The 25,422-nt window shown below is 41.7% G+C and overlaps 3 protein-coding genes across 3 annotated transcripts; 1 reads left to right on the plus strand and 2 right to left on the minus strand.

Annotated features, from left to right (window-relative positions):
- Positions 1 to 426: 426 nt before the first annotated feature.
- On the minus strand, positions 427 to 5,058 carry best1 (bestrophin 1). The gene is made up of 8 exons (XM_076089929.1): positions 4,529 to 5,058; positions 3,544 to 3,638; positions 3,193 to 3,426; positions 2,726 to 2,880; positions 2,008 to 2,160; positions 1,835 to 1,915; positions 1,595 to 1,746; positions 427 to 1,504 (listed from the first exon to the last, which is right to left on the minus strand). The coding sequence occupies exons 1-8, from the start codon at positions 4,678 to 4,680 to the stop codon at positions 427 to 429; spliced, it is 2,100 nt and encodes a 699-aa protein (XP_075946044.1). The 5' UTR covers positions 4,681 to 5,058.
- A 4,045-nt stretch (positions 5,059 to 9,103) lies between these two features.
- Positions 9,104 to 14,413, plus strand: rab3il1 (RAB3A interacting protein (rabin3)-like 1). The gene is made up of 9 exons (XM_076089212.1): positions 9,104 to 9,141; positions 9,270 to 9,365; positions 10,212 to 10,289; positions 10,536 to 10,751; positions 11,276 to 11,404; positions 11,955 to 12,067; positions 12,717 to 12,816; positions 12,908 to 12,974; positions 13,130 to 14,413. Exons 3-9 carry the CDS (start codon positions 10,224 to 10,226, stop codon positions 13,213 to 13,215), a joined length of 777 nt encoding a protein of 258 aa, XP_075945327.1. The 5' UTR covers positions 9,104 to 9,141; positions 9,270 to 9,365; positions 10,212 to 10,223; the 3' UTR covers positions 13,216 to 14,413.
- Positions 14,414 to 14,962: 549 nt separating this feature from the next.
- Positions 14,963 to 24,856, minus strand: epx (eosinophil peroxidase). The gene is made up of 17 exons (XM_076089767.1): positions 24,839 to 24,856; positions 24,664 to 24,751; positions 24,487 to 24,583; positions 24,200 to 24,375; positions 23,622 to 23,754; positions 23,377 to 23,506; positions 23,085 to 23,291; positions 22,315 to 22,681; positions 22,076 to 22,236; positions 21,745 to 22,003; positions 21,479 to 21,649; positions 17,558 to 17,795; positions 17,265 to 17,476; positions 17,020 to 17,184; positions 16,334 to 16,417; positions 16,020 to 16,116; positions 14,963 to 15,224 (listed from the first exon to the last, which is right to left on the minus strand). Exons 1-17 carry the CDS (start codon positions 24,854 to 24,856, stop codon positions 15,167 to 15,169), a joined length of 2,661 nt encoding a protein of 886 aa, XP_075945882.1. The 3' UTR covers positions 14,963 to 15,166.
- Between the last annotated feature and the right edge of the window lie 566 nt (positions 24,857 to 25,422).

The raw sequence follows: 25,422 nt of genomic DNA on the forward strand, positions 1-25,422 counted from the left end.
ATATAATCCAATAAAATAGTAATAAGTAATTTCAAGACTACATTTTTATTGAAAAAATAAACGAAACATAACATATGATACAGACAAATTATTAAAGAGTGCACTGATGGAAACAATACTGAAAAGACTAGAATATACACATTTTTCTGTCGTTGAGTTTCAGAAGTAACTAGAAAGAGTTTCTTATTTTTCCTTCACATGTTGGGGGTTAAATCTCAAAAGGTCTTACAAGCAGGTTAATTGTTCTATAAGAGCTTAACACAAAGTACAGATTAACTCTGTGTTTGCGACAAATACTTATCAATTGTGTGTAGGGCTCCAGATGGCTAATACGGTTCAGATGTAACATGAATTAGTGCATGTTTGTGTGAAATACTTAGAATGCCACATGTATACAAAAACCACGGTCTGTCACACCTTGTGTTCTCATTCTTGCTCCTTCCCTCCTGCTGCCTTCTTCACGCCACCGTCCACCAAAACGCCCAGCAGGTCCCCTTCAGCCAATGAGATTCCTGAGTCATTGGGTGAGTGTTGCTGATTGGTTTCTTGCTGCGATGGCGCCGAAGTGGAAACGGTGTTCATGTTGTTGCTCAGCCCACCATTGGTGCCCCCGTTGCTTGATCTCATGTTGGTGCTGAAATTCCCATGGCTACTAAAATTAGTGTGACTTGTACCTTTGCAGAGACTTCCCGTCATGCCCGCGCCATTGGTGCTTGTTGCATTAATGCTGCTAGAGCTGCTGTTGGGATTATGGGGATTTGTAGCTGCTGTTCGGGAAGGAGGAGTGAACGAGAACACCCTTTCTCCTCCGCTTCCTGCAGTCAGAGCACTCGGGGGCCCGGGCTGGCTGTCAGCTGAGGGGAGGGTGTCCAGAGTAAGGCGCGGTGGTGGAGGGCGGCGAGACAGCAGGCCATGTTCAGGTCTGAGTTTAGATATTGGGCAGAGTTCAGGCGGAGGGTCTGGGAACGAGAACATAGGGGCACTCTGGACCTCGCCATCCTCACTCAGCCAGGGGAAAGCAGAGGACGGCGGTGGGGGGACGTGGTTGGGGGTGTCGGGGGGCAGCGGCTGTGAGCCCGCCATCTGAGGAGCCAGGGAGCTGCAGCTGCGGTTCCACTCGTTCTGAGGTCGCCGGGCAGGTCGAGGGCGAGGCACCGCGGGGGGCACACAGTGGATGGGTGTTTGTGGGCAGCTGTAGAAACCCGGTCTCTCATACAGGGGCATGGTGGAGAAGGCATAGTCTGGATCTCGCTCGTGGTTGAGAGGCTGGCGGCTTTGAGGTGGAGTTATTGAAGCCTCTGGGTGCAGGTAAAGAGGGAAGCGGCTCAGTGGAGCTCCAGGGCGGCGGCGCAGCAGAGAGACGCGGGAGGAGCGAGGAAAGTTAGGGGACTGGACACCGAGGAGACGACCCAGCCCTCCGAGCAGCGGGGTGGAGTAGTTGGCTTCCTCGTGTTCTTTAATTTGCTCCAGATTGGACTGAAACTCCATATCCTCCTTGGGAACACTAGTTTAGATGAAATAGGTGGTTATATGGTTCGGAGAGTATTTTTCGGTATTTAGAATTGTCTGCCAGAAAATAAAAACATCACTGAACCTGATATCCAGGGCTGAGCCCATGAAGGAGGGTTTGCGATGTTCAGCGCTGGCAGCAGTGTAGGGAGGCTGAGGTTCACACTCATTCCAGTACATATCCCTCTCCACCAGCGGCAGGCTGTCGTACATCTCATCCACCGACAACAAGGACACCTGAGAGACAACAGAAATCAAAGCGGTAAGAACAAGACAGCCTCTGTCTGCGGCTGATGTAAAAGTGGCAAATAGTTTGAATCCGAACCTGTAAATTGCGATCGACGAGCCAGTTGGTTTCAAAGTCGTCGTCGTCTTCTCCAAAAGGATTTATGAGTTGCTCAGCCACCTGAGACCACGAGCAGAAAGAGACCACAATACAGCTCAGCAGGACAAATTAATAGCATTTCTTGTGCAGCATCAGCGTGACTTGAACCTCACCTTCAGCCAACCGACATAGAAGAAGAACTGCAGCAGGGTGAAAACAGGCAGGTAGAAGTCCAGATCGTGACCGGAGTAACCTTGAGCTGGATCCAAGAACTGACGACCGATCAGACAAGCCAGGAAGAAGCTGTAGACCGCCACTGTGGCCACCTGGTCAAAAAACACTAGTCATGCGTGTTTCACAACTACCTTTGAGGAAACGGTCTCTTGTCAAGTCTTTGCATTATTGTTGTGTACTGATTGTGTTTTGCTCGGTCAGATTTCTAATTTGACAAACTGAGTTAATGATTTTAGGTACACGATGATTAGGATTATAGTAACACACTAAATGTCATTCTCTATAGCCCACCAGCAGCCTAATATAAGCTCTGCATCGTCATTAGCAGTGTTATCTCTTTTTAGACACCTAATCATTGCACATTTATCACAACATAAGAACTGTTAATTCAATTTGTTCAATCGCAAATGTTTATATATTTCAGTTACAACACAGTATATCAACAAAACCTGAGTATAGACAAGAGGCAGGCTGATCCAGTCGTAACCATACAGCTTCATGCACTTTGCCCGTAAACTATTCAACTCCTGAACAGAGGGGATAAAGCAGAACAGGCAAACGAAGGGGGGGGGGGGGGAGAGCAATTTTTAAAAATGTTTCAGAACGTGATGATGTTCAACTCTTTTGGCCTGCAGATAGATGCACTTGATGACCTACAGTGAGAATGGCTGTGAGAGCCACGTCGTTGTTGATGCGACCCTCAGTCCGAGCCCTCAGAGCCAGGCTGACGAACCACATGCAGGGAACCCAGAACTTGTTGTGAGGAGAGCGCAAGTCCTCCAGGTGCCTCAGCTCATCGGACGTCATCAAACCTGAGAGACACAAACACGGCACGGAAATAAAGGAATGACACGAAGAGACAAAGCATTTAAGACGTTTCTTTCCATGTTTGTGGTTCTTTACTCAGCCGTTACATCACCAAGCAGTAGCATGTAGCATACAAATAGTTCAACCACATCAGATGGAAATACACTGAGTCTGAACCAGTTCCATGCTGGACCACCTTACACAGTTTTCTTCAGGACTTTTAAATAGTGCAAACAGATTCAGCAGATTTTGATGTTGTCTTATGACTGGCAGGACCAGCGACAGTGAGTTTTGGTGGTTTCATGGTCACGTCGTACCTGCCCGCACCACATGCTCCATGGTGGGAAACCTCTTGTAGACGGCCGTACTGACGGAGCGGTAGATGAGCACACCAGAGAGGTTGGCGTATCGCATCAGAGTTCGTCGGGTCAGCCTGGAGGCCTCGTCGGTTCCCCGAACATGACCACCCACTAATGCTGCCAAGCGGTCCGGCCAGGGGACGTTCTCAAACTGGCCCCACCAACGGGACACAACCAAGGTGACATAGAAACCTGGCAAAAAAAAGAACATTGCGAGTACAGAAGTGCATGCCAACCTCCTGTGATGGTTTCCAGGAGAATGGTCTTAGATTGAGATTTAGATTCATGAAACAATCAGCCTCAACTCACCCAGCACAAAAGACACCGGGATGAGCTCTGCATAGCGGTCACAGTATATCGACAGCTTCTCAAACAGCCTCTTCTGGTCATCGTTAAACACAAACCTGGTGAAGGAAACATCTATTGAGTTCATTACAACTAAAACACAGGGAGGTGAGCCCTGTGACACTTTCTGGTCCAACATAACTTTGCTTTAGAAATCAGGCAGCATGTTGCTCCCAACTAAATATTTGCTCTGCCCTCTTGTTAGAACATATTTTCTTGTCATTACAACATCCCAAATGAATCCGTTTTTGCATAAAACTTTTCTTGTTAGATCAATTTTTGTATGTTGTTGTATCACAAACTGCTTTGTTTCTTTTAAAACAAGAAACATTTACTGCTAAAATAACATACCAACTTATCCTATTAAAACAAAACATAAGCATCTTGTAATGACTTCCATATGTTATCAAAATGAGAAAAAGTTATTTTAAAACTTTAAAAAAAATTGTATGTTTTAATAAAGTAAAGCCATTTAATAAAAAACACAAAAATCTTGTGTAGAACATGAAGTGGATCTCAAAATTGAAATGAGAACATTGCATTGTTATAACGAGCAACTGTTTCTTCTGTCATGGTGGCAAAAACGTTTTGGCTCAGCCATGTTTAGAGCCGCTGAGAGGCCATAGAAATGCTTGCAATCTCGTAGACATAGCACCTTTAAGTAACGCTGCCACTGGAGCGGATAAATCGGTCCAGGTTCTGATATTAGCCGATACTTATCGTCAATATCGGCCGATAAGTAACACAAAATTTCAATACAGAATAAAGAAATGTTTAAAATAATTTAGAAACCGTGTCTCTGTTACGTAGTTTGAAGTTTCAACTACAGAATGTCCTCCTTAATACCGTGGTCACAATTCTTCAATTAACTAAATCTAAGTGACCCATAACAAAGATGTTTAGGTAAAAAAAAATATATAAGAAGATTCAAGTTCTGCTATGAGAGTACCTATAAACAATGCTGAAGAAGTAGTAGAGAAGAGTGAAGATGATGAGCTCTCTATAGAGCAGTTTATAAATGCTGCCCTTCCAACGCAGAAGCAGGTGAAAGAAGGTCCCCAGACCTGCATCAGCAACCCTGCGAGAGTACGTTACAGTCATTGCTGCTTGCTGGCCAACTTGCTGGGTGACTGTGTTGTGACATGAAGCAAACCAGTGTGGCTGTGTTCTCTGTGCTTCGTCTCAGCTCAACGTCAGCGATCAACCTGGATCTCATAAGGCCAATTTGGTCACAAATCTAAAATGATAAAGTAAAAAAAAAAACATTATATATTTTCTCTACATACTCTTTAATCCACATGTTTGGTTTCTCTTAATCAACTGACACTGATTTTCCATTTTCTGCACGTTTGAATAACCATTTAATATAATGTTTCCTTATTTCATAGATCTGAAATACACCAATACATCCGAAGAGATGTTCGCAGGGCTACAACAGGCAAATGCAACATGCGAGGGCCTCAAACATAAAGCTGTGAAGTTTTTACCTACCACGCAATATGAAAACGTCTGTCCATCGGAGTCACTGTGGCCCGAGATGTGTAGCCGCAGCGTTCGTTGGAATGATGTTGGGGAAAAAGGAAGCCGGAAAGAAAAAGAGAGCAGGGGACTCCTACACCTCCGGTCACTTGATGTGTTAATCTGCTTCAGCAACAAAGCTGCATTGTGAGGCCAGGTCCTGTTAATCTGAACAAATCTGAGGACAGCAGAGCGCCCACACTGCCACAAATTGGTTGCTCAAAGGCATGAGTGCTGAGTAGTTGTGTTCACATTTTGGAAATATAACTCTATGAAAGCAGTTTACTCAAGGTGGAACACCCAGTTAATTATCTCTGGCTTTTGGTGAACACACGACCGTTTGAACGTATTCTCATTTCTTGATTTCAGTTCGCACCTACAGGGAACATTGATTCATTTTTGTTTGAAGTATCATTCGGTTTTTCCTCATGGAAACCTCTTGATCAGGTGAGACTGTGTGTGTCCCCCCCCCCCCCCCCCCCCCCCCCCTGCTGGAAGAAATGTGTACAGCTGTACTCTAACTGGCCAGAGGGTGTTAGTGATTAACCCTTCCTGTCTAACCAGGAGACCAAAAGCAGAGAGCAGTGCGGACAGAGTTCAATCTTGAGATTATTAAGCACGATTTCAGCTGTTTTGACAGATTTTTGATGCTCCTGCAACAACTGGAGATCAATTTTGAACACTTTGGTGAGTATGTTCTGTGCATTTTTGCTGTCCTTAAATCATCCTGGATTAAGTTTCTCGCAGCTTCTCGTGTATGATACTTTCCTAACGTAAGTTGAAGTAATGTTTACACTGGATATCTCACAAAGAAACACATTCCTTTAGCATGAGAACCGGCAAATAAAAGAGCCTGAGCTCCTCTGGCACGTGTGTAAGTTATTCAAACACTGCAGAGGTCACGACTCGTCCACTGGCTACTGAAAGACTTTGACTGTGAGGTTTATTGAGTGAAACTTTTTTAGTTTTCATGTGATTCCAAATTCCAGGATGTAACTCTTTCTTTTCTGAATTGTCTGTGCTTGGCACCCACAGGTATATCAGGATCACTAAACACCACTAAAAGCATTTGACAAAGTGATTGTAACCTCAGTGGATACGTCTACAGGTTCCCGAGGAGTCTTCTGCACTGCCTGAGAGAGACATGGATGCTTTTGAGGGAATTCACAGCGTCCAGATTTCCTCATCTCCCCCGTCTTCAACAGCAGCCAGTCCAGGATATGAAGTCGTCAGAGCAGGGAGATCTGGAATAGCAGTATATTCCTCTGCAGTGTTCTTCGGCACATCTGATGCCCTGGGACCGCCAGCCGCCAGACACAAGTACAGCAGGGAAGCCGAGGAGGAAGGCTGCATTGTTGGACGGTGAGTGTCAAAAGATGAGTTTGATTCGACCTGTATGGGCGGAACATGATTGGTGTAGTTTTAGATCATTTCACTTCTGACGAGCTCCCTGTAAAGCTGAGCACAATGGCGGTACATAAAGGATTCAAGTGTTTCCCTCTCTGCCATGTTGGCACCACCTTCAGCTACAGACGAGATGATTATCTTATGTAGCCAACAACAACAAAAAAACTTCCCACATGTGGTTCAATTAGACATGATGTAAAGTGGAACATCGTGAAGATTGATTATTTTAGAATGGTGACGATCACATTTAGGTAGGCAGCATGTGGTGAAGTCAAATGACTACATATGTAAACTATGTAGTTATTACTTTAACTCCAACAATACATGTCGTCTAAGGCTTGTTTCGCATGAAGTCTTATTCTGCATTACAGCCATCAGACTCCATGCAGCATGTTCATAGACTGAGCACACATTCAGGTTTTCAGTCCGTGGGTCTCCTGCGAGGTCAGATCAGGATTTGTTTCAATTGTATTTTTGTTGCGTTTATTAGAGGGTACAGTGGAGAGCTGACAGGAAATGAGGGAAGAGAAAGAGATGAAGGATGATGTGAAACAAAGGTCTCTGGCTGTAGGCAAAGAACTCAAGAGATTTCATTTGGTAGGTAATCGATAAATTATAATATATTTTGTGCTTTTAGTTTTAATTTTTGTTATGTTGCATGACCCCCCTCGTTTCCCTAAGGGGTTTTAACTGTCAGAGCCTCACGTGCTCCCACTTACAGATAAACAGGTACGCGTATCAGGTGTTCGTTTACTGTGGATGTTGGCTCGAGGTTATTGGGCGGTGCGCACTGTTGTGCTCTGGCAGAGGACCGGCCCGGGTTTTGTCGGTGAGGGCGTTGGGAGTGGATGCGCTGTCATGTGACCGGTGCGTAAAGGGCAGAACCGGAGTGGAGAGACACTCGCTTTTTTTTCTGCCTGGAAATAAGGACGCGGGGATGAGAAGCGAAACCGTGTCGGCCGCGGCTGGAAAAAGTGTTTTGTAAGTCTGCGTTACACTTTTAATAAATCGTTTCTTTTGTTCTCAGCAGATCGCTGCTGTTGTTGTCGGTCGTCTACGTCAGCGTCCGCATTCCTCCGCTGATTTAAAACAGCTGAGGTTTTAACTGAAAGCAGCTAAGGTTAGCTCAGTTTGTACAGTATTTGTTAATTTAATAACAACAACAACAACAACAACTGAAGGACGCTGGAGGGGAGAAGCTGACAGACACACAGCCAGGGTGGGAGATTGATCTGCGGTCCCGGGACACTGACAGGGTAAGGGCGGATACTGAGGGAAACCTACCCGCTGTAAAAAGTTGCAGCGTTAACTGTTAACTAACGACTATAGCGGAAAGCCCCGGTTAATGTTTGTGGGTCGATCACGGTCGTTTTTGCAGCTTTAAGCTTTCAAACGTTTGAATGTTGCGATTGCTAATGCACTAGCAGAGGGTCTAAACCTGTGGTCCGGGGTCTCTCAGAGGTCTCAAGTGATTTCACTGAGAGTGACTCAGAGGGGAAATGATTCCTCATCAGAGCTGTGAATGAAAATGTGTTTATGTTGCCAGACACAATCCTGCTGTCTATTTTAAAGTGATGATAAGCAAATAGTGTTTGAAACCTGAAGTGGGAAACATTTTAATGAACTTTATATTTAAATGTAGAGTGTTGTTGTTCAGTACAACATTTGGATAAAAGCGTCTGCTAAATGACTGTAATGTAATGTAGCCTATTGTTTTAAACATTTTAAATTGTGTATTTCACAGGTTTAGCAGTTCTCGGTTTGTTAGGTTTACCTTGCTAAAAACGAAAACAGCCTTGCATTAAATCCTATTAACAATAATTATCTGGGCTCATGAACTGGCTGCTATTTTCCTATTGCATCATTTTCTTTTGTTGAAACATTGGCTATACATGAGGTAGACAAAATAATAGAAACACTAAACTACAGCCTCCCAAAAACTGAACGATATAACCTTACTGTCAGGTTAAGGATTTCATTTATTTTAGCCAGGTGTACCTAATGAATACCAATTAGTATTTTTATTTTTACTGATGATCACCCGTCCTACATGAAAGTGATGACTTCATAGTTTCATGTTCCTTGTTAGGGTCACTTTCTGTTTATCCATGTGTGAATGGAAAACTCCAACACTAAACTGGTTTTATGTTAAAAGTCATGATGTACAATATATAACATAAGGTTGAAATGTAATGTAATGTTAATGTTTAATGTGTACAAGAGTTATCTTAAAATAAATCTTAAAGTTAAAAGTAAAATCCTAAAAAATTATTTACATCTGCAGCTCCTTGGCACCCACAATTAAGACACACAATGACCTACAACACAAAGCATACAGGAACGATGAATTGTGGGTCATTATCATTACATCAAGCTAATATCATAGTACCCTGTCTTTATAACAACTCAGTTTTAGGAGTGGACATGAAATCTTTTATGTTTCTTTATGTTAGGTTGGTAGATCTGGATCCAGAGCCTAAGTCCAGAGTGGAGGGAGGAGGCAAGGCTGGGCCCATCTCAGGCAGGGACCATGGCGGCCTCTCCCGGCTCCGTAGCTCCTCGCTGGAGATCAAAGAAAAAGAAATTAGAGAAAAGGGCTCGGAGATCCTCAGGGAACAGCTGGACACTGCAAAGAAGGTGTTGTAACCTACTTTATGCTATTGCACATAGACACACAAAGCATTGTGTGACCTGAAAAAACGTTGACGATGCAAATGTCCTTCCTTGTTATATGTGATTGTGAACTTTTCTCTTACACAATTCAGGAACTGAAACTAAAGGACAAGGAGTGTGAGCGTCTGTCACAGGTCAGGAACCAACTGGAGCAGGAGCTGGAAGAGCTGACTGCCAGTCTGTTTGAAGTAAGCAATAATCAAGTGATGAGGAAGTGACGTGATGCTGTGACGCTTTACAATCATCTCATCAATTATCAACTCGTCAGCTCACCTCAGCTCGACAGAAAGTTTCAGCCTCTTGTGGTTCATTGTTTTGGTTTTCTTGTTGCCCCAGAACTGCAATAATCATTTAATCCTTAAAACTTCAAAGAATAGTGAAATGTTCATCAAGATTTTCCAGATGTCTAGTTATGTCTGATTGTCTGAAACCCAGACATAATCCATTTATATGGCGCTATAAAATCTGTTTTTTAAATTCTTTTATGTTTATGATCTAAGCACATGTTGTCTAATCATGTGGTTGAGAAATTCTTTTTCCACAGTTGCCCAACTTTGGCTCAGTTGTAAAGCAGAGAAGCAGCATGCGTATCATCAAATTTCGCAATTGCATTTGTGTTTTCCACATCGCAGAAATCATAGGACCCTAATTTAACACTTATATAACGAGAGGAAAGCACCAAATCCTCAATTTAGAGACACTGGGAACAGTGCATATTTGTTTTATTTAATTTGCTTGCACATTACACAAAAACAATTTGTGTATTTCAAAATATGAAATGTACACAGACTTTCACTTATACTTTTACCTACATACGTATACCCAGTTATACATGACTTTAAAGTAAACAAAAGCTTGATTTGTGTTGTTGTGATGTTTTCATCACTTATTACTGCTTTAACAGATTTGCTGTTCACAATTAGTGAATTATCAAGAACAACGTCCGATCAAGGATTTCAGACATCCTTTTTCAAAAACCACAGTATAAATGGATAACAGACTTTGTGGTAATGTTTCAATCTTCATCGCAACAGGAAGCTCACAAGATGGTGCATGAGGCTAACGTCAAACAAGCAGCAGCGGAGAAACAGCTGAAGGAGGCTCAGGGAAAGGTGTGTGATGACGTTTGTCTGTTTCTGTACTGCAGTTAAAACTATCATTTAAATTCATTCATTGCAGCTGAACCATTTTTGAATTGAACTGATGTCTCTTAAAAACTGCTATTTTAAGTTTATTTTAGATACGTTTGATGTCAGAAAATGAAGTTACTGTTATTGATTTTCCTTCCATCATCAGACTTTTGTCACTTTCCCCATTTCCTTTTTTTCTTCTGCACTTTTACTGCGTCTGGCTCCCAGATTGATGTTCTGCAAGCCGAGGTGACGGCACTCAAGACTCTGGTGCTGACATCGACACCTTCTTCACCGAACCGCCAGCTGCATCCACAGCTGCAGCCGCCAGGAACCAGGGGAGCGGCACGCCACGTCCGCAATAAGAGCGCGAGCGGTGCCTTTACATCTTCACCTGGAAAGCCAGAACCTTCAGTTTCCATTGCGGCCAAAGAGCACCGAGAGGTAACCTTAATGAAGTTTGTGCATTTGCCCTTTCTTCTTCTTTGTGTGTTTCTCTGTTTCTACCCCTTATCTCTGTTTCCAGTTCCAGTTCTCTTTGCTTTTTTCTTTTCTCCCAGTACTAACCTCTCCTGACTTGTTCTTCCTCTCTGTCTCTGGTCGCTCTTCCTCTCTCAGCCTGCTGTTCCTGCTCTCCTTTCTCTGATACTCTGCCTTGTTCCTGGCCAATCTGTCAGTGTGACATTTGACCCTTACCGGCAGGAGCGGGGGGAGGGGCTGTGCACTGACAGCAGACAGGTAACTGCATCTCTTCGACCAGGCCTCATAAGGGCCCAAACGCCTTGAAAACGCCTGACGCTCTTATTCTTAAGTACACCTATCGATTTAGATGGTCGTACACGCACCAAAAGCGTAATGAGGCATGCCAAACTACTTCAACCTTATTTAGATTTTGAAAAGTCAAATGAGGACCCATCGACCAAAGCTATCTTTTTCTGCAGTCTAATAAGTGAGTTTTCTATCTTCAGATGGACTCTGTTCTGTACGCAGAGTTCTTGCTGTGGAAGGAGAATCCAAGTGTAGAGCGCTCCTCTGTCTTCTTGAGTCGCATCTACGGAGAAGACATCGGACCCTGCCTCTCCTTCACCAGATCTGAGGTCAGAATCTACCACTGCGTTTGTTATACTTCATTGTTTGAAGTAGGGCTGTCACATTATCACATTTTCACTACACCATTATCGTGGTCTAAAGAATTCATGATAAGAATATTATTGCAATAGCCACGGAAAGGTTGTTTAAAAAAACCCATGCGAATGAATGCCATCAGTCTTTGTTTATTGTGTGTTTAGTCTGTTTTCTGGCAAACTAATTGCACTCAAAATCTTTGTGTAGCGATGTGGGGAGAGAGTAGATTACTTACACGTTATTACACTCCTACCTCCTTCGTCAGAGCAGACCGCTGCTCTGAATAACAGACCATTGCAATTAGGCCTACACTCAATGCGAGTATAGGGATGTAGAGAGAGAGTCTGTAACCGTTTAAGAGGCACTGGATTATTTACATAATATTATTATATGTTTATTAGACTGTTAACAGGATGCTAATATTTCATTTTTTAAATATCACGGTTATCGTCAAAGTACCGGTATATTGCGACACTCCTAGTTTAAAGTCATGTTGACATTATTGAGAACTGTTCTTCACAGCTGTCGCAGCTGGTGCAGAGTGCAGTGGAAAACAACTCTTTGACTATCGAGCCAGTGGCCATGTCGGCGTTACCGGTGGTCAAAGCCTCCGCTATCGAGTGTGGCGGCCCGAAGTGAGTTATCACGACGACGTGTCATCTGTCAATGTGTCCTCTCTTTCACTATTCACTGCTAAACAATGGCTAAATCAGCACTGACAATCCACTGTTCTTTGGTTTTGTAATTCCTCCTGATGATTAGTGGTCATAGAAGGTGTTTCACTGTCTTCCCACGTATCTGAGAGGGGTTTAATTAACGGGCACATTTCTGATCACTGTCTGATTTAAGATAATCTTTTCTTTCCAGTGGCTTTAGGGCAGGAATAGAGACGTAAGTCCTCTCAGGAACAATCACTTGCTTTTCACTAACACAAATTACTACAGCATGAAGTCTGCCGATCCTGGCGTCTGAAAGGTTGTAAACAAATCTGTAAATGAATGACTTCTGCATGTGTGTGAATATATATTAATGAACCTTTTCCTCTTCCAGTGACTAACTTTCTCTGATTGTGCACTACTATTTATTTTTTTTGTGCTGTTTCTCTTCTAAAACGTTTGTGTCTGGAATGTGTTTTCACTTAAGTGTTAATTCAAAGTTGCACAAGTTTTGTTGTTAATAATACCGGAAGGGATTTTACTCGTGTTGGCTGTGATTAAACAGTGACAAGTGTGTATTCACGTGTTGAAGCTGTAATTGTCTGACAACTGATCTTTCTGTTTGTAGAAAATGTGCATTAAGCGGCATGTCGCGCCTCTGCCGACATCGCATTAAACTTGGTGACAAGGGGAGCTACTATTACATCTCTCCTTCCAGCCGAGCACGGGTAACTATCACTTTGTCTCTGTAACCTTCAGTAGACGCACAGCTGTTAAGTGTTGCTACATGTGACCTGGTCCGTATCTCACCTTTTCTAGATCACAGCTGTTTGCAATTTTTTTACTTATATCCGTTACATCCAGCAGGGCCTGGTGAGACACGATGGTAAGTTAATACTAACGTGTATTTTAAATATCATGTTATTTTCTTCGTATGAATCTGTTTTGCCTCCTTTGACTCTTGCTTTGCCAACAAGGGTTTTATTCAGGCAGCTGACGTGTTGTCTCTTTTCTTGTTGTTGTCTCTTTGCCTTCGTCCAGCGGAGCAGATGTTCTGGGAGGTGATGCGTCTCCGCAGAGAGATGACTGTGGCCAAGTTGGGTTTCTACCTCACTGACCAGGGCTAGAGGACCTGACAGTCCACTGAAACACCCGAAAGGACCGCATAATCCCAGGACCTTGATTATTCGAGGTCAGGGTGAAACTGTGGTAACTAGCAGTTCTTGGATCAGTTTTTGTAGCAGGGATTGTACAGAATTAGTGCTGCAAGCAGAGGTTGATCAACAAGGGAAGTAGAAAATGTTCATGTGCCACTTTTATGCAATATGACAAAGAGTTAAACCAGCACAGCTAGAAAGAAGTGAAATAACATGACTCTAAAGATGGTGGTATTCCCAGATATGTAAAATATATTTTCTGTTATACTGCAGGCCTCCAGTAATTCCCTCCACCGGTGAGGAGAATTGTTACTTTTTCTGAACCTCCCCGGCGGAGTATACACAACTTCTCATGTTAATACAAATAGACTCTAAGTTTCATGTTCCAGGCGTTAGTCTGTTGAAAAGATGAGCACAAAGAATGAAAGCAGTGTAGAGACTTTAGTTGGTCTCTTACCTCAAGTATTACATACTTGTATAACTATGTAATGTAATCATTCTCCTGTGGGATTGACAATATCCATGTGGTTTCCACAGAACAATTATGTGGGTTGTTTTCTTTATTCTTACATAAATATAATGCTCACTAGCATCTCTTAGTTCCTTTCATTTAGCGGCTCAAACACCAGACATTTGTCTCAGCATGGCCTTCATTTTGTTGATGCACTCTTGCACTACTTGTTCTAGATGCCTTGTACAAACACGTAAATGAAACGGCTTCATGTAAGCCTGACCTTCATAATCCAAAATAATGTTAATAACTTAGTTATGACACCTCCACACTCAAAATAGTGACTGTTTTACAATATAGTCAAAAAATGAACACGCTTCAATAGAAGTGATTGCAATATGCACAACTGTAGTTTTGCATGTTTGCAATGAAGAGTATGTACATGTTAAAGCCATAAATTACTTTGCATGAATGTAGTACATAGCCATATTATACAGTGTATATTGGTTGTACTTCATAGAATAGATTTATTGTTATTGTTATTAATGTCCAATTTGTACAGAAACGGTCCGTTGAAGGTAAAAATTAAGAATATTGTGTCAGAAAGTGCAATAACTGCTTCTGAGCCTTCTTTAGGGCTTCGAGGTTCCTAACCTCAGTGTACTGATAATTAAAGCACTCCATTAAAGACGAGGCATTGTAGCCTCACTACATCACCTTCGAAGTGTGTGTGATTTATAGGTCTCGTTAGAGCAAAATCTAACAGAAGATAAATGAATCAGCTGGTTTGATGTCGGCTCTTTGTGGCCTTTTGTGAAGTTTACATTAAAGTTCGGGAAAGATGATGCATCGCTGTAGTTCACTTTAAATCAGGGACCTATTTCTCTCAGGGCACGACGCTGACTTGGCTTTAGATTAAGGTCGTCACTAGGAACATGGTTACCCCGATACCAAACGCTCCGAAGCACACAGTTACTTAACGGGTTTGTAAGCAGGAATAAGGCACGGGGATAGAGAGACGATATCCCGCTCAGAGAGGCTTTATGGTATGAAAATCTGTTTCTGGAGCAGACATTCCAGTAAGATTTTCGTTTCCGGATTGAAAGGACTTTGGTAAGCTTGTTATTCTGTTTTCGTGGCCTCATCATACAGATTACAACCTGAATAAATTGTTTGACTTGGATTGGTCCGTTACATAATGTGTAGCCAGAGGACAAAACATGTGAACACATGAGCAGGTCATGCTTTATAGTTAGTAGTTATCTACAATGATCTACAACAGGGATACTTATTAATGTAAAACGTTAGTCTAGCCTTAATGTTGTAAATTAACAAGACCAAATATTCTACTGCTATATCGACAGAAAGTGCAAAGATCAATACATTTGCAACTTAAAATAATGAAGACAGTAAGATAATCAAATAACATGCTTTAGAGGAACATGAAAACAAACATTGACCAAACTCTTTTTAACTTTTCCCCTGGCAACATCCGGCATTGACCAACTCTTCTTTCTTCGGAAAATATCTGCAACAGAGATATTTAGTTATTCATATTTAACTTAAAAACTATTATGTTTTATTATGTTACAGGGTGAATGAACAATTTATAGAACATGTCAATTTACTAAATATGTATGACTTTAGCAGTGGTGGAATGTGACTGAGTACAATTACATGTAAGTGCAGTACAAATCCAAGGTATGTGTACTTTAATTTACCTTTTTATGCAACTTTACACTTCTACTCAATTATATCTCAGAGACAAATTCTGTACTTTTTACTCCAGTGAATTTGTCTCGTAATTGCAGTTATTGGTTACTTTTCAGATTACAATTTTTCATGCACTTATTGTCACTGTAGTGAAAACCACGTATCCACATTTGTAATTAGAAGTTTTCCTTCATGGGTTCCTTTTAATTAAATTCACTATTTAAAAACCCTCTTGGATCAGCTGAAATTGTCACAGCTGTTCTATTATTTGCCTTTTCCCACTTTGTCATTATATCCACATTACTGATGATTATTTATCAAAATTCTCATTGTGATTGTGGTCAAGCCTACAATATCATCAAAGAGTATTTACTGACTTATTTCATATCGTAGAACAAAACGTAAAAAGTTCTTAAACTTGAGTTATCCACAATCCTTCATTCAGGCATTTAACCAAAAACCCATTAAAAAAACGCATTGGTTTCAAGACGAGGGAAACAGAAGTACAACAATTCCTTTGTAGCAGTGGCAAAGGCAGTCCTTTAGTATTTGTATAAAATAACAAAAACACCTGGACCCATTAAGTCGATTTGTACCTCCAGTGTCTTACCTTCGACAACAGAACATGATCATCAGCAGAGCCGCCACACCACCGATCACTACTACCACTGCAGTGACGACGGAGACGACGGACAGCGAGGAGGGTTCTGCATCAGTGCACACAAACATGAAGGTCCAGGATCAGAAGTAAGAGATGTTTTTATGCTGTGCATGTTTAAATGACTCTCAGCAATGTAAGGACGGACGGATTTATCTACTTTTCAAAACAAAAGTTACAAAGTACTTAACAACAAAAGCATCTGGCACCAAATATCAAACGGGAAGAACATGTGCTAAAAGAATCTTCAAATACTCTGAACCAACCTGAGCAAATAAAGGAACCGGGTATGTTGAGACACTCCAGATTTAGTGGGCAGACAGAAGTTTGTTCTATACATTCATTAATATCTGCAACAATCAGGAAAACACACTGATATGAATGACACGTGCATTTTGTAGCTAATCGCCGGTTTCTCACAAAAACAAACTATTATAGTTTGGTAATAGTTGACAAAGCAATTTCACCTCAAGATTAATTGAGAAGCTCTTCTGGAGCTTTTGATCGCATTTGAGGTTGTCCCCTACATGTTGGCTTTAAAGTTGAGATTGAACCTTCACTCTTTATCATGTGTTGAGATTATTTAGTCGACTACGGTTTCCAAAGTCAATAATTAACTTCATGTAGATAAGAAGCCATTAAAGTGCTCGGAGAAATAGAAACGGCTACAATTTCTTGACATCTGGGAAAACTCCCATCTGCTAAGGAAGATCATGTGATGAGATCAAAAGCTCCAGAAGACCTTATGAATGGACCTTGTTGGGAGATAGTTTTGCTGATTATAGTTTCCAAGATCTAGAAAAGTTTTGCTTCACATCTGAATCTCAAGATCACCATTGTAAGATTTTGTTCAATGTTATTTTCAACACATAAACCATATTTTGCTGCACTGGTCTTAAAGAATCTTCATCTACTCCAGCCTTGTCACCAGGCCCTAGTTTAGTCTTCGTACCTTGACACGTTGGGGGTGTGGGGCTCCACTTCTGGCTGTTTGGATCACAGCTGACAGACAACGATCCCAGCAGCTTGAAGCCAGAGTGACACTGATACAGAATCACAGAGTCACAGAGCAGGGAGTAGCCAGATTGAATCCTGGGTATCGGGCCACAGTTGGGATCTGTAAGAGAGGGCAGACATGTCCATGTGAAAACACAAGACAGACCTGACATCACGTTGTTTTCTTTTCAACTTCCTCACCCGTGTCTGGTTCTTTCCAGGGGCTGAGGTTGAGGTGGGAGATCAGCGGGTGCGAACAGGCCAGCATGTCCTCTGGCCTCTCGGTACGTGAGAACGGGTCAGCGGGGACATGAGTGATGTGGCTGTTGTCACAAATGATACGAGACAAAGAGACGCCGTGGAGGTGTCTCCTCTGGGTGCTGGTGAACACTCCTTCTCTCTCCCACCAAAACCTGGGGAGACGAAAGACAGTTTCAGATGTCTCTTCTTGCATTTTAATGGTCGTAATGTTACATCGGAGGAGTTGGTATCACCTGTCCCCGTCTCTCAGCGCTATGAACTGTTTCGCCAGCAGGCAGGACAGCAGTGGTCCGACTCGGCCTCCTGGAAGAGCGGGCTCAGAGATGGCCCCGACCCACACATCGATGTTGTGTGGCGTCCCGTAGAGGAGCTGGAGTTTGTGAGCCAAAGTGAAGTTGGCCAGAATTTCGGCCAGTTCTGATGTAGTATTGGGAACAGAGAGGCTGCAGGACTTTCTCCATGAGCCATATCCTTGTGGGGTGAGATGGGACAGGAAGTGAAGGGGAGCATTAAATACCGGGTTTCAATTACCTGAGACAAAAAGTACCTTTACTAAACGTCCGAATAAATGAACACGGTTCACTGACAACCAGGTGCAAAAGACTCAACATTCTACTTGAGCAAACACCGTGTACTGTATTTAAAGGCTGACTACGAACTCTTAACAACAACTTGTGTCTGAACTGACGAGCAATGTTTATTCAAACATCTACTACTGGACTAGTGGGGATCTGCAGTGCTAATTAAAACACATTCCTACATCTGGAACTGGTTCATGAATCAACAAAGTCTTTCAGGGCAGACTGTTTTATGACATACAAAAGTATGACATTTTATTAAATACTTTTCAATGACATACTCTACTGACTTTTTCCCATACAATAACTGTTTTATTACATTTTTATGACATACTGTAAAATAGCAATAATGTCAGGAAGTAAAGTGACATTTGTTTATCAACCTGACAAAATTATGTTCTTGTGGAAAGAAAAGAAAAGGCAACACTGTAACTTCTTTACATTCTATTAGAATGTAAAGAAGCTACATTCTAATACAATGTAACTTCTTTACATTCTATTAGAATGTAAAGAAGCTACAGTGTATAGAACAGGCATGTCCAAAGTCCGGCCCGCGGGCCAATCACGCCCGAGGTCAGATTTTATATGGCCCGCGCCTTCTGTCTTAAAATGCATTATTTATGGCCCGCCAGCACAGTCAAAACGGAATGAATAAATCATACAAATTCAACATGCAATTCCTCCTTTTACCTCATGGTGGCAGCACCACTCTGTAACTGTCTGGCTGTTTGAAATTGGCTCTGACCCTTGAACTGTCATGTTACGGCAAGTAAAAAAAGGAAAGTCGATAATGAGGGCCGCCGCTTCCAGGAGAGGTGGAGATCGCAATATTTTTTTCACCGAAAACCGAAACAACTGTGTCTGCCTAATTTGTCATGAGACTGTTGCCTTTGTTTAAAATAATGTCAGCAGGGACTGTTGGCCCTTGGGCATTTTCACATTATCAAATCTGGCCCTCTTTGGAAAAAAGTTTGGACACCCCTGTAGCCTACTATACGATGACTTTTTTATGACATAATAAAACTGATGTTTTTTCATACTGTACTATCATTTTTATATGACATGAAAAGTGTCATAAAGTCATAGTATATTAATTCATAAAATGTCAACAAAAAGTCGTATAGTGTATAGTATTTTATACAAAATGTCACATTAACTTATGTAATATAAATGTTATAGTAAGTATGCCATAACAATGTCATAGTATGTTGTATAAGGTCATTTTTATGACATTTAATTTATGTGACTGTTTTATGATGTACAAAAGTAAGACATTTTTATTAAATACTTTTCAATTACATACTATACTGTGACTTTTCCAAAACTTTTTTCATGACATACTATACTATGACTTTTCTATTACATTTTATGACATGCTAAATGTAATTTATTATGACATACAATACTGACATTTCATGAGAAACCATAGTATGACTTTGTATGAGATACTATATAATAACTTTTTAATGTCATTATATAGTATCTCATACACACGAAATTATGATTTTCTTATGACATACTATGATATTTTTATATGACATGAAACGTGTCATAGTAAAGTAAATCATTAAAATCATATTTGACATACACGTGTGTATTATGCCATAACAATTTCATAGTATAGTATGTTATAAAGTCATTTTTATGACAAATTAAACTATGCCTTTTTTATGAGATACATTAGTATGACATTTTATGACATACTATGACTTTATTATAATATAATATACTACGACTTTAATAATATTTGTTTGACACACTGTAATTTCTCGTCCTGCCTCCTAAGTTGTTTTCTTATTTTTTCCTTTTGTCAGTATTTCCTGTTTTATTTTGTGTGACTTACCTCTCCTCTCGTTTCAGATAACTTCACTTCCTGCCTTTGTGTGTTTTACCCTGTTGTGATTGTCTGACCCGCCCCTGATTGAATCCACCTGTGTCTAATCACCCACAACTGCCCAGTGTATTTAAACCCTGCGTTACAGTCTATGTGCCAGTTCTTCTTCATCCTCTGTGTCAAGCATTCCAGCCATTTTCCTTGTTATCCTTCTGTGATCTCTGCCTGTTTTTCCTTGACCACGTTCTATACCTATACCTTATCTTGTTGTCTGGGTCGTGCATTTGAGTCCTGTTTCTCCTGTGGTTCCACATGTCGTAACACATACTATGACTTTTTATTACATTTGTAAGGCTCATCAATGAGATTTTTGAAATGCTACATCAATGTGCTGGTTCTCTCTGAGTGACACCTTGAGGTGGTCTGCTATTAACCTGTAAGTGAAATGATTTTGTAACTATGCACCATTTCCTCTAAAATGTTATAAGACGAATAGCTTTTATAACATTACAGTTAGTGAATTCAGTTTGGATATGGGTGTGTGAAGATAAACTTACTGAGCCTTGTGGCATTCACATCACTTTGTGAGATCCCTGCAGTGTAGATATTTGAGATTTCCTGTTTATATGAAGGGCACCTGGTGCGGGAATTTGTTGTATGGCATGTTTATGGACTGTTTGTACTACGTTGTTCCTGGGTGCACACTTGTAAGACGGACACGTACTGTACAATGACATTTTTTTGACTATTTTATGGCAGTTTATATCATGACTTTACCAGACAAACTCATATGAGTGTTAGTCAACTAAGATTTGTTTTTGGTGGAGGACTTAAATAGCATGTAATTAACAAAATAATATTCATGTAATAGCTTGGTATATCTGTGTCACATTAGACGTAAATATATGAAACATGGTAATAAGAGGCCAAAAACAAAGGCTAATCATAAGGAAAAATATTTTAAAATAGCAACAAGGCAAACTATAATAATAGTATAGTAACATTTTGGTAGCAAATTGCTAACCTAACAATAAAAGGGTTATATCAGTGACAATTTGGATTACAAAATGGTAATACAGTTACATTAATGGGGTAATAACTTGAAAAAATAATGAGGTAATATAGGTTGATGTTTACAATATTATAAGCTAATATCAGTGTATGTATGTATCATATGTTTAATGCTGTGTAAAATATGTACAAGGCATTAACAGTATCAAATGTCTTCAGTGAGAAATTAAGTAGAAACAGGTAGGTTAGCATTTTGCAGCAATACTTCATGGTAATTACATAGAACCTATGTGCCTTGCACTCATAACATCAACCTATGTTACCTCATTATTATAAGGTTACAACCCCATTATTGTCACTATATTGCCATATTTAATCCAAATGTTACACTGATGTAGTCATTTTATTGCTAGCAGGTTACCACATTGTTACCAAAATGTCACTATACTATTACAAAATAGTTTTGCCATCTTTAAATGTGTTCCCCATTATTACATTTTTTTTGCCCCTTAGTAACCTGTTACATACATTTCCGTCTAATATTACCTTGATATGCAAATTGTAAATACTTGCTATTACCGAGTTATTACTTTGGTGAGCACATGGTATTACTTAACTATTACCTCTTTATGTTCAAACTACACTATAACCATGTTATTACTGAGCTGTAATGTAAAAAGCTACCGTGATGGTAAAACACTGTACTGTGCCAGAAGAAGGAAACCTGGTACCAGGCAGGCCGTGATCCCGGCCCCTCTGGAGGTTAAGGGCCCCGAGGTCCAGAGGCATCCCTCCCTGTGCCTGAAACAGCCTCTCTGTCAGCTCCTCCACCATCATCTGACCTGGAGTCTGCAGCTTTGCCGGAGACAGCAACAGGCCGCGCAGCACAGGGTCTATACCACCTGACACACCAGGAGAAAAGAGAGAGATAGTAGCAGATAAGATTAGTAAATTGTATGTAATTTGAGTTAAATGTATGACATCCTCGAAGTTTTACCTTCCTGCACGACCCTCCAAGACGCAAACAGGGAATGATGCAGAGGCAGCTGGGGATGCTGGGCGTTGGTGGTGTATCCTGGCCCCAGCCTGGTCACCACTGGCTGCACGGTGACGTGGGCAAAACGGAATGCAGCAGCTGCAAAGACGTTAGCGATGCTGGGATCCACCTCGGGATCATACCCCTTATAAGGAGGCATCAGACGAGACATGGCACTCTCTCCGAGGACCCGCGGCAGGTAGTGCTCCCATGTTAGGATCTGGAAAGATTAAAAGAATGTCAGAGTGCCTGGTATGCTCATGAAGGTAGTGAACAGATAGAAGCTAGATACCTGATGAACGGCTCCCATGATCTTGCGGGCCTCCTGATAAAGTGTATCAGGGCTCCAGCGAGGGTTGAGCAGGTGCAGCTCTTTGACCAGCCGGTTGTGCTCTCTCAGAAAGAGTGTGTGCAGCGCGATCATACCCAGATGTTCATTAGCTCTTGAATCACCTGTGAAACACAAATCATAAACGAAAGCTCCACTGAAGCCTGCAGAGCACAGTCAACTCATTACATTTACTTGCTCACCAGCTTGAAAGCAGGATGTGGTGTTCTCCTGCTGCCTGGATCTTTCCAATGCCCCTGAGGTGATGGAGTTTCGGGGGCCGCAGGGGTCCAGGTGAGGCTGTTGGCGTGGCAAATATGGCATGTAGGCCAGCTCATGGTCTGAGTGCTTGGAGTTGAGGGTCATTGAGCCCAGAGGAGATGAGCGGTTTCTCAGAGTCGAGGCCATACCAGTGGAGCTGCCGTACACCATACTGGCATCTACAAACGAGGTGATGGCGTTGAGCTGCTCTCGGTGGCGATGAGTCGGGACTCCAGCAACACAGCTGGGAGCAGAGCGGAAGAAAGGCATACAAATCTGGATGCCACTGCGAGGATCTGACAGAGGGATCTGGAGAGAGAGGTTATATGTTTTTTATAGTGGGTGATGAGGGGAAAACAAATATTCTTGTTTTAAATAGTAAAATATTTTTTCACAATAACATTGTGATAAAATACCTTTTTACCTAAGTTATTCATTGCTTGTGATTTACAACATTGTAAGTGGTTCATTTTTGTCATGCACCTTCATTTGTTTGTACCTCCCTTTATTTCATTTAATTTATTTATCTTCTTTTGTTTCCTTTATTTTACTATGTATATGGCATGTGTACTATGCACTTTATGCGTATGGAAAATTCAAACTATTTAAATATTTATTTTAGTATGTATATCGAGCGTCTTAGGCACACACATTTCTTTGAAGACAAATAAAAGTTCTATTACCAAATAAAATCAAAGATGCAGGAGTGTACCTGTATGGGGAAGCACGGCGTGTCCCGGCTGCAGGTGTGTGTGCAGTCAGCTCCTGTCCTGAATGCGGACGTACTGGGGCTCTGAGGCGTCAGGACCACGTCGTGGTCAATCCACTGACCCCATTCCACCAGCAGGTGGGAGAGAGTGGAGTCCAGGGAGATGTTGTCATTGTGAGTGAACAGCACTTCCTGAGACACCAGCCGCACCTGGACACCAAACAAAATCAGGAGGGTTTAGACTACGGCAGATGACGGGACAGAGGACGACTGAGGGCTGCTGCAGGGCTCTTACTGGAGGCAGACTGGCGTTATGGTAGGTGTGCTCTGGGTCCCAGCTTCTGGGCATCCCCCACACATCCTCGTACTCTGCAGGCAGCCAGCGGGAATATGGGATGTTTGCAGCTCCCCATCTGGGATTATGTCTTAACAGGACAAAATAAATAACAGACACATCACAGTTATCAAAAAACAACTACATATATTAGAAGTCAGCACTGCTCTGTGACTATACAAGTTTTCTATTGTATAAGCAATAACCTGTTGTTGCACTCTCCTGTGATGGATCTGTAGCGCTCAGACAGACAGTCGGTGTCACAGCTGGGTCTCTGCAGCTCAGCGGAGCAGCCAGTCACCTGCAGCAGATTCTCCATGTCTCTTTCACTCAGCAGCTCTTTGGGAACATACAGTTAACACAACATCTAAGTCATACAAATAATAACTATAATATTCAGAAGAAAAAACAACAGCTGGCTTTAACTTGTTTGGAGTGGTTGATCAGATCATTTGCTCTTGCCTTATGTCAGAAGACAAACCTATTTGAACCAACGGGCTCCTGACATTTTCTGTGAATTTGTACCTTTTACCTTCTGAATATTTTATTATTATATTTTGCTCATTTTTATGAATATTTAGCTTTTCAACAGTGGATCCGGGAACATGTTTGTTGCATTATATGAGGATAAATTAAAGGGCAGCGTAAAAAAACCCTGATGGTTATCTGTAGTCCGAAACATACTGAAAGCCAATGTAAGGCGGGGCTTGCATGTAAGATAAGTACTAGTTGTAGTACTAGTAGCCTTAAAGGTGATGTGTTGTGTTTTTCTGCTGCTCTGTACCCTGATGGTCGGGCTGCACCATTGTGTGAGTGTAGACCATCTCTCTGATCAGCTCCACTGTGTTGTCCAACAGTTCTGCAGCCCTGATCTGAGTCCTGGTCTTGGCTTCAGTCTGTTTAAACTGAGCCAGCAGGTCACTGGGTCTCAGAGCGCCTTCAGACAGAGTTGTCTTTACCCTGGAAACATTAATAGCATTTAGTACAACAATTCTGTACAGATGTAAAATGATGATGTATATTTTTGTCAGTGAGTCTGAAATATCTCCATAGCGACCCAGTCAACTTTACCGTTCACTTGTGCGTGCGTAAGCAGCATCCGTCAGCTCAATCGCCCTCTGAAGTGCCTCCCTTACAAATACAGATCCTGGATACACAGCTCCTGACATTAGCACAAAGGAAAACATGGATGCAGTTAGAAAACCTCAGTGTCTGGCCTCATCAGTAACAATCAAACAGAAATCCTACCTGAGGTGTTGTCAAATACCCTGTTCAGAGAAGCATGCTCAGGGAAGGAGAGCAGGACAAGAGCCAGTCCAAGCAGAGAGACGGACACCTAAAACCAGAACACACCTAACTGAATATTTCAAGAAATGTGCTTCTTTATTCTATTAAAATAAGAAGGAAAAGAAGTGAAACTCACCATGAGTGCTGCGTCCATCTAGAACATTAAAACTGATCAATCTGTGCAGAAAGGATTAGCTTCAGGTTTAGAAAACTAATCACGCTCATAGTACTCTGCCACTGTACTGACCATGACTTATCTTGACAGCCAACCTGTGTGTGTGTGTGTGTGTGTGTGTCAGTATGTGTTCATCCCCGAGCGTCCAGGTTGCCATTTATACACTGGCAGCAGAGCCAACAGGTATGTGCAGAATCCCCTTATCTGTCCTACTGTTGACAGGAACGCAACATCAAACACTGGACTCTCTGCCTCGACTTAATAACATTCAAATCAAATTTACTTCTGTCCTCATGATGACAACCTCCTGTCATATTTGGATCATTTCAATCAAATCAACAATTCTACCCATCCCTCCACAGAATATTGTAGTGAAGTATTGTAGAAGTGGACACAATCAACCAAACAAATACAGGCAGTGGAAACTTTAAAAGCAGATTGAAAAGACGGGCTCATTTATTATTAATTAGCAGCCAGAGGGAATTTCACAATGACATGTAAAGTACATCTTTCATTTTCATTACAAGTGTGTCTGTCTTTGCCAC

Source organism: Anarhichas minor, unplaced genomic scaffold (genome assembly GCF_050575085.1).
Source record: "Anarhichas minor isolate MPS153535 unplaced genomic scaffold, ASM5057508v1 ptg000011l, whole genome shotgun sequence".
Taxonomy (NCBI): Eukaryota; Metazoa; Chordata; class Actinopteri; order Perciformes; family Anarhichadidae; genus Anarhichas; species Anarhichas minor.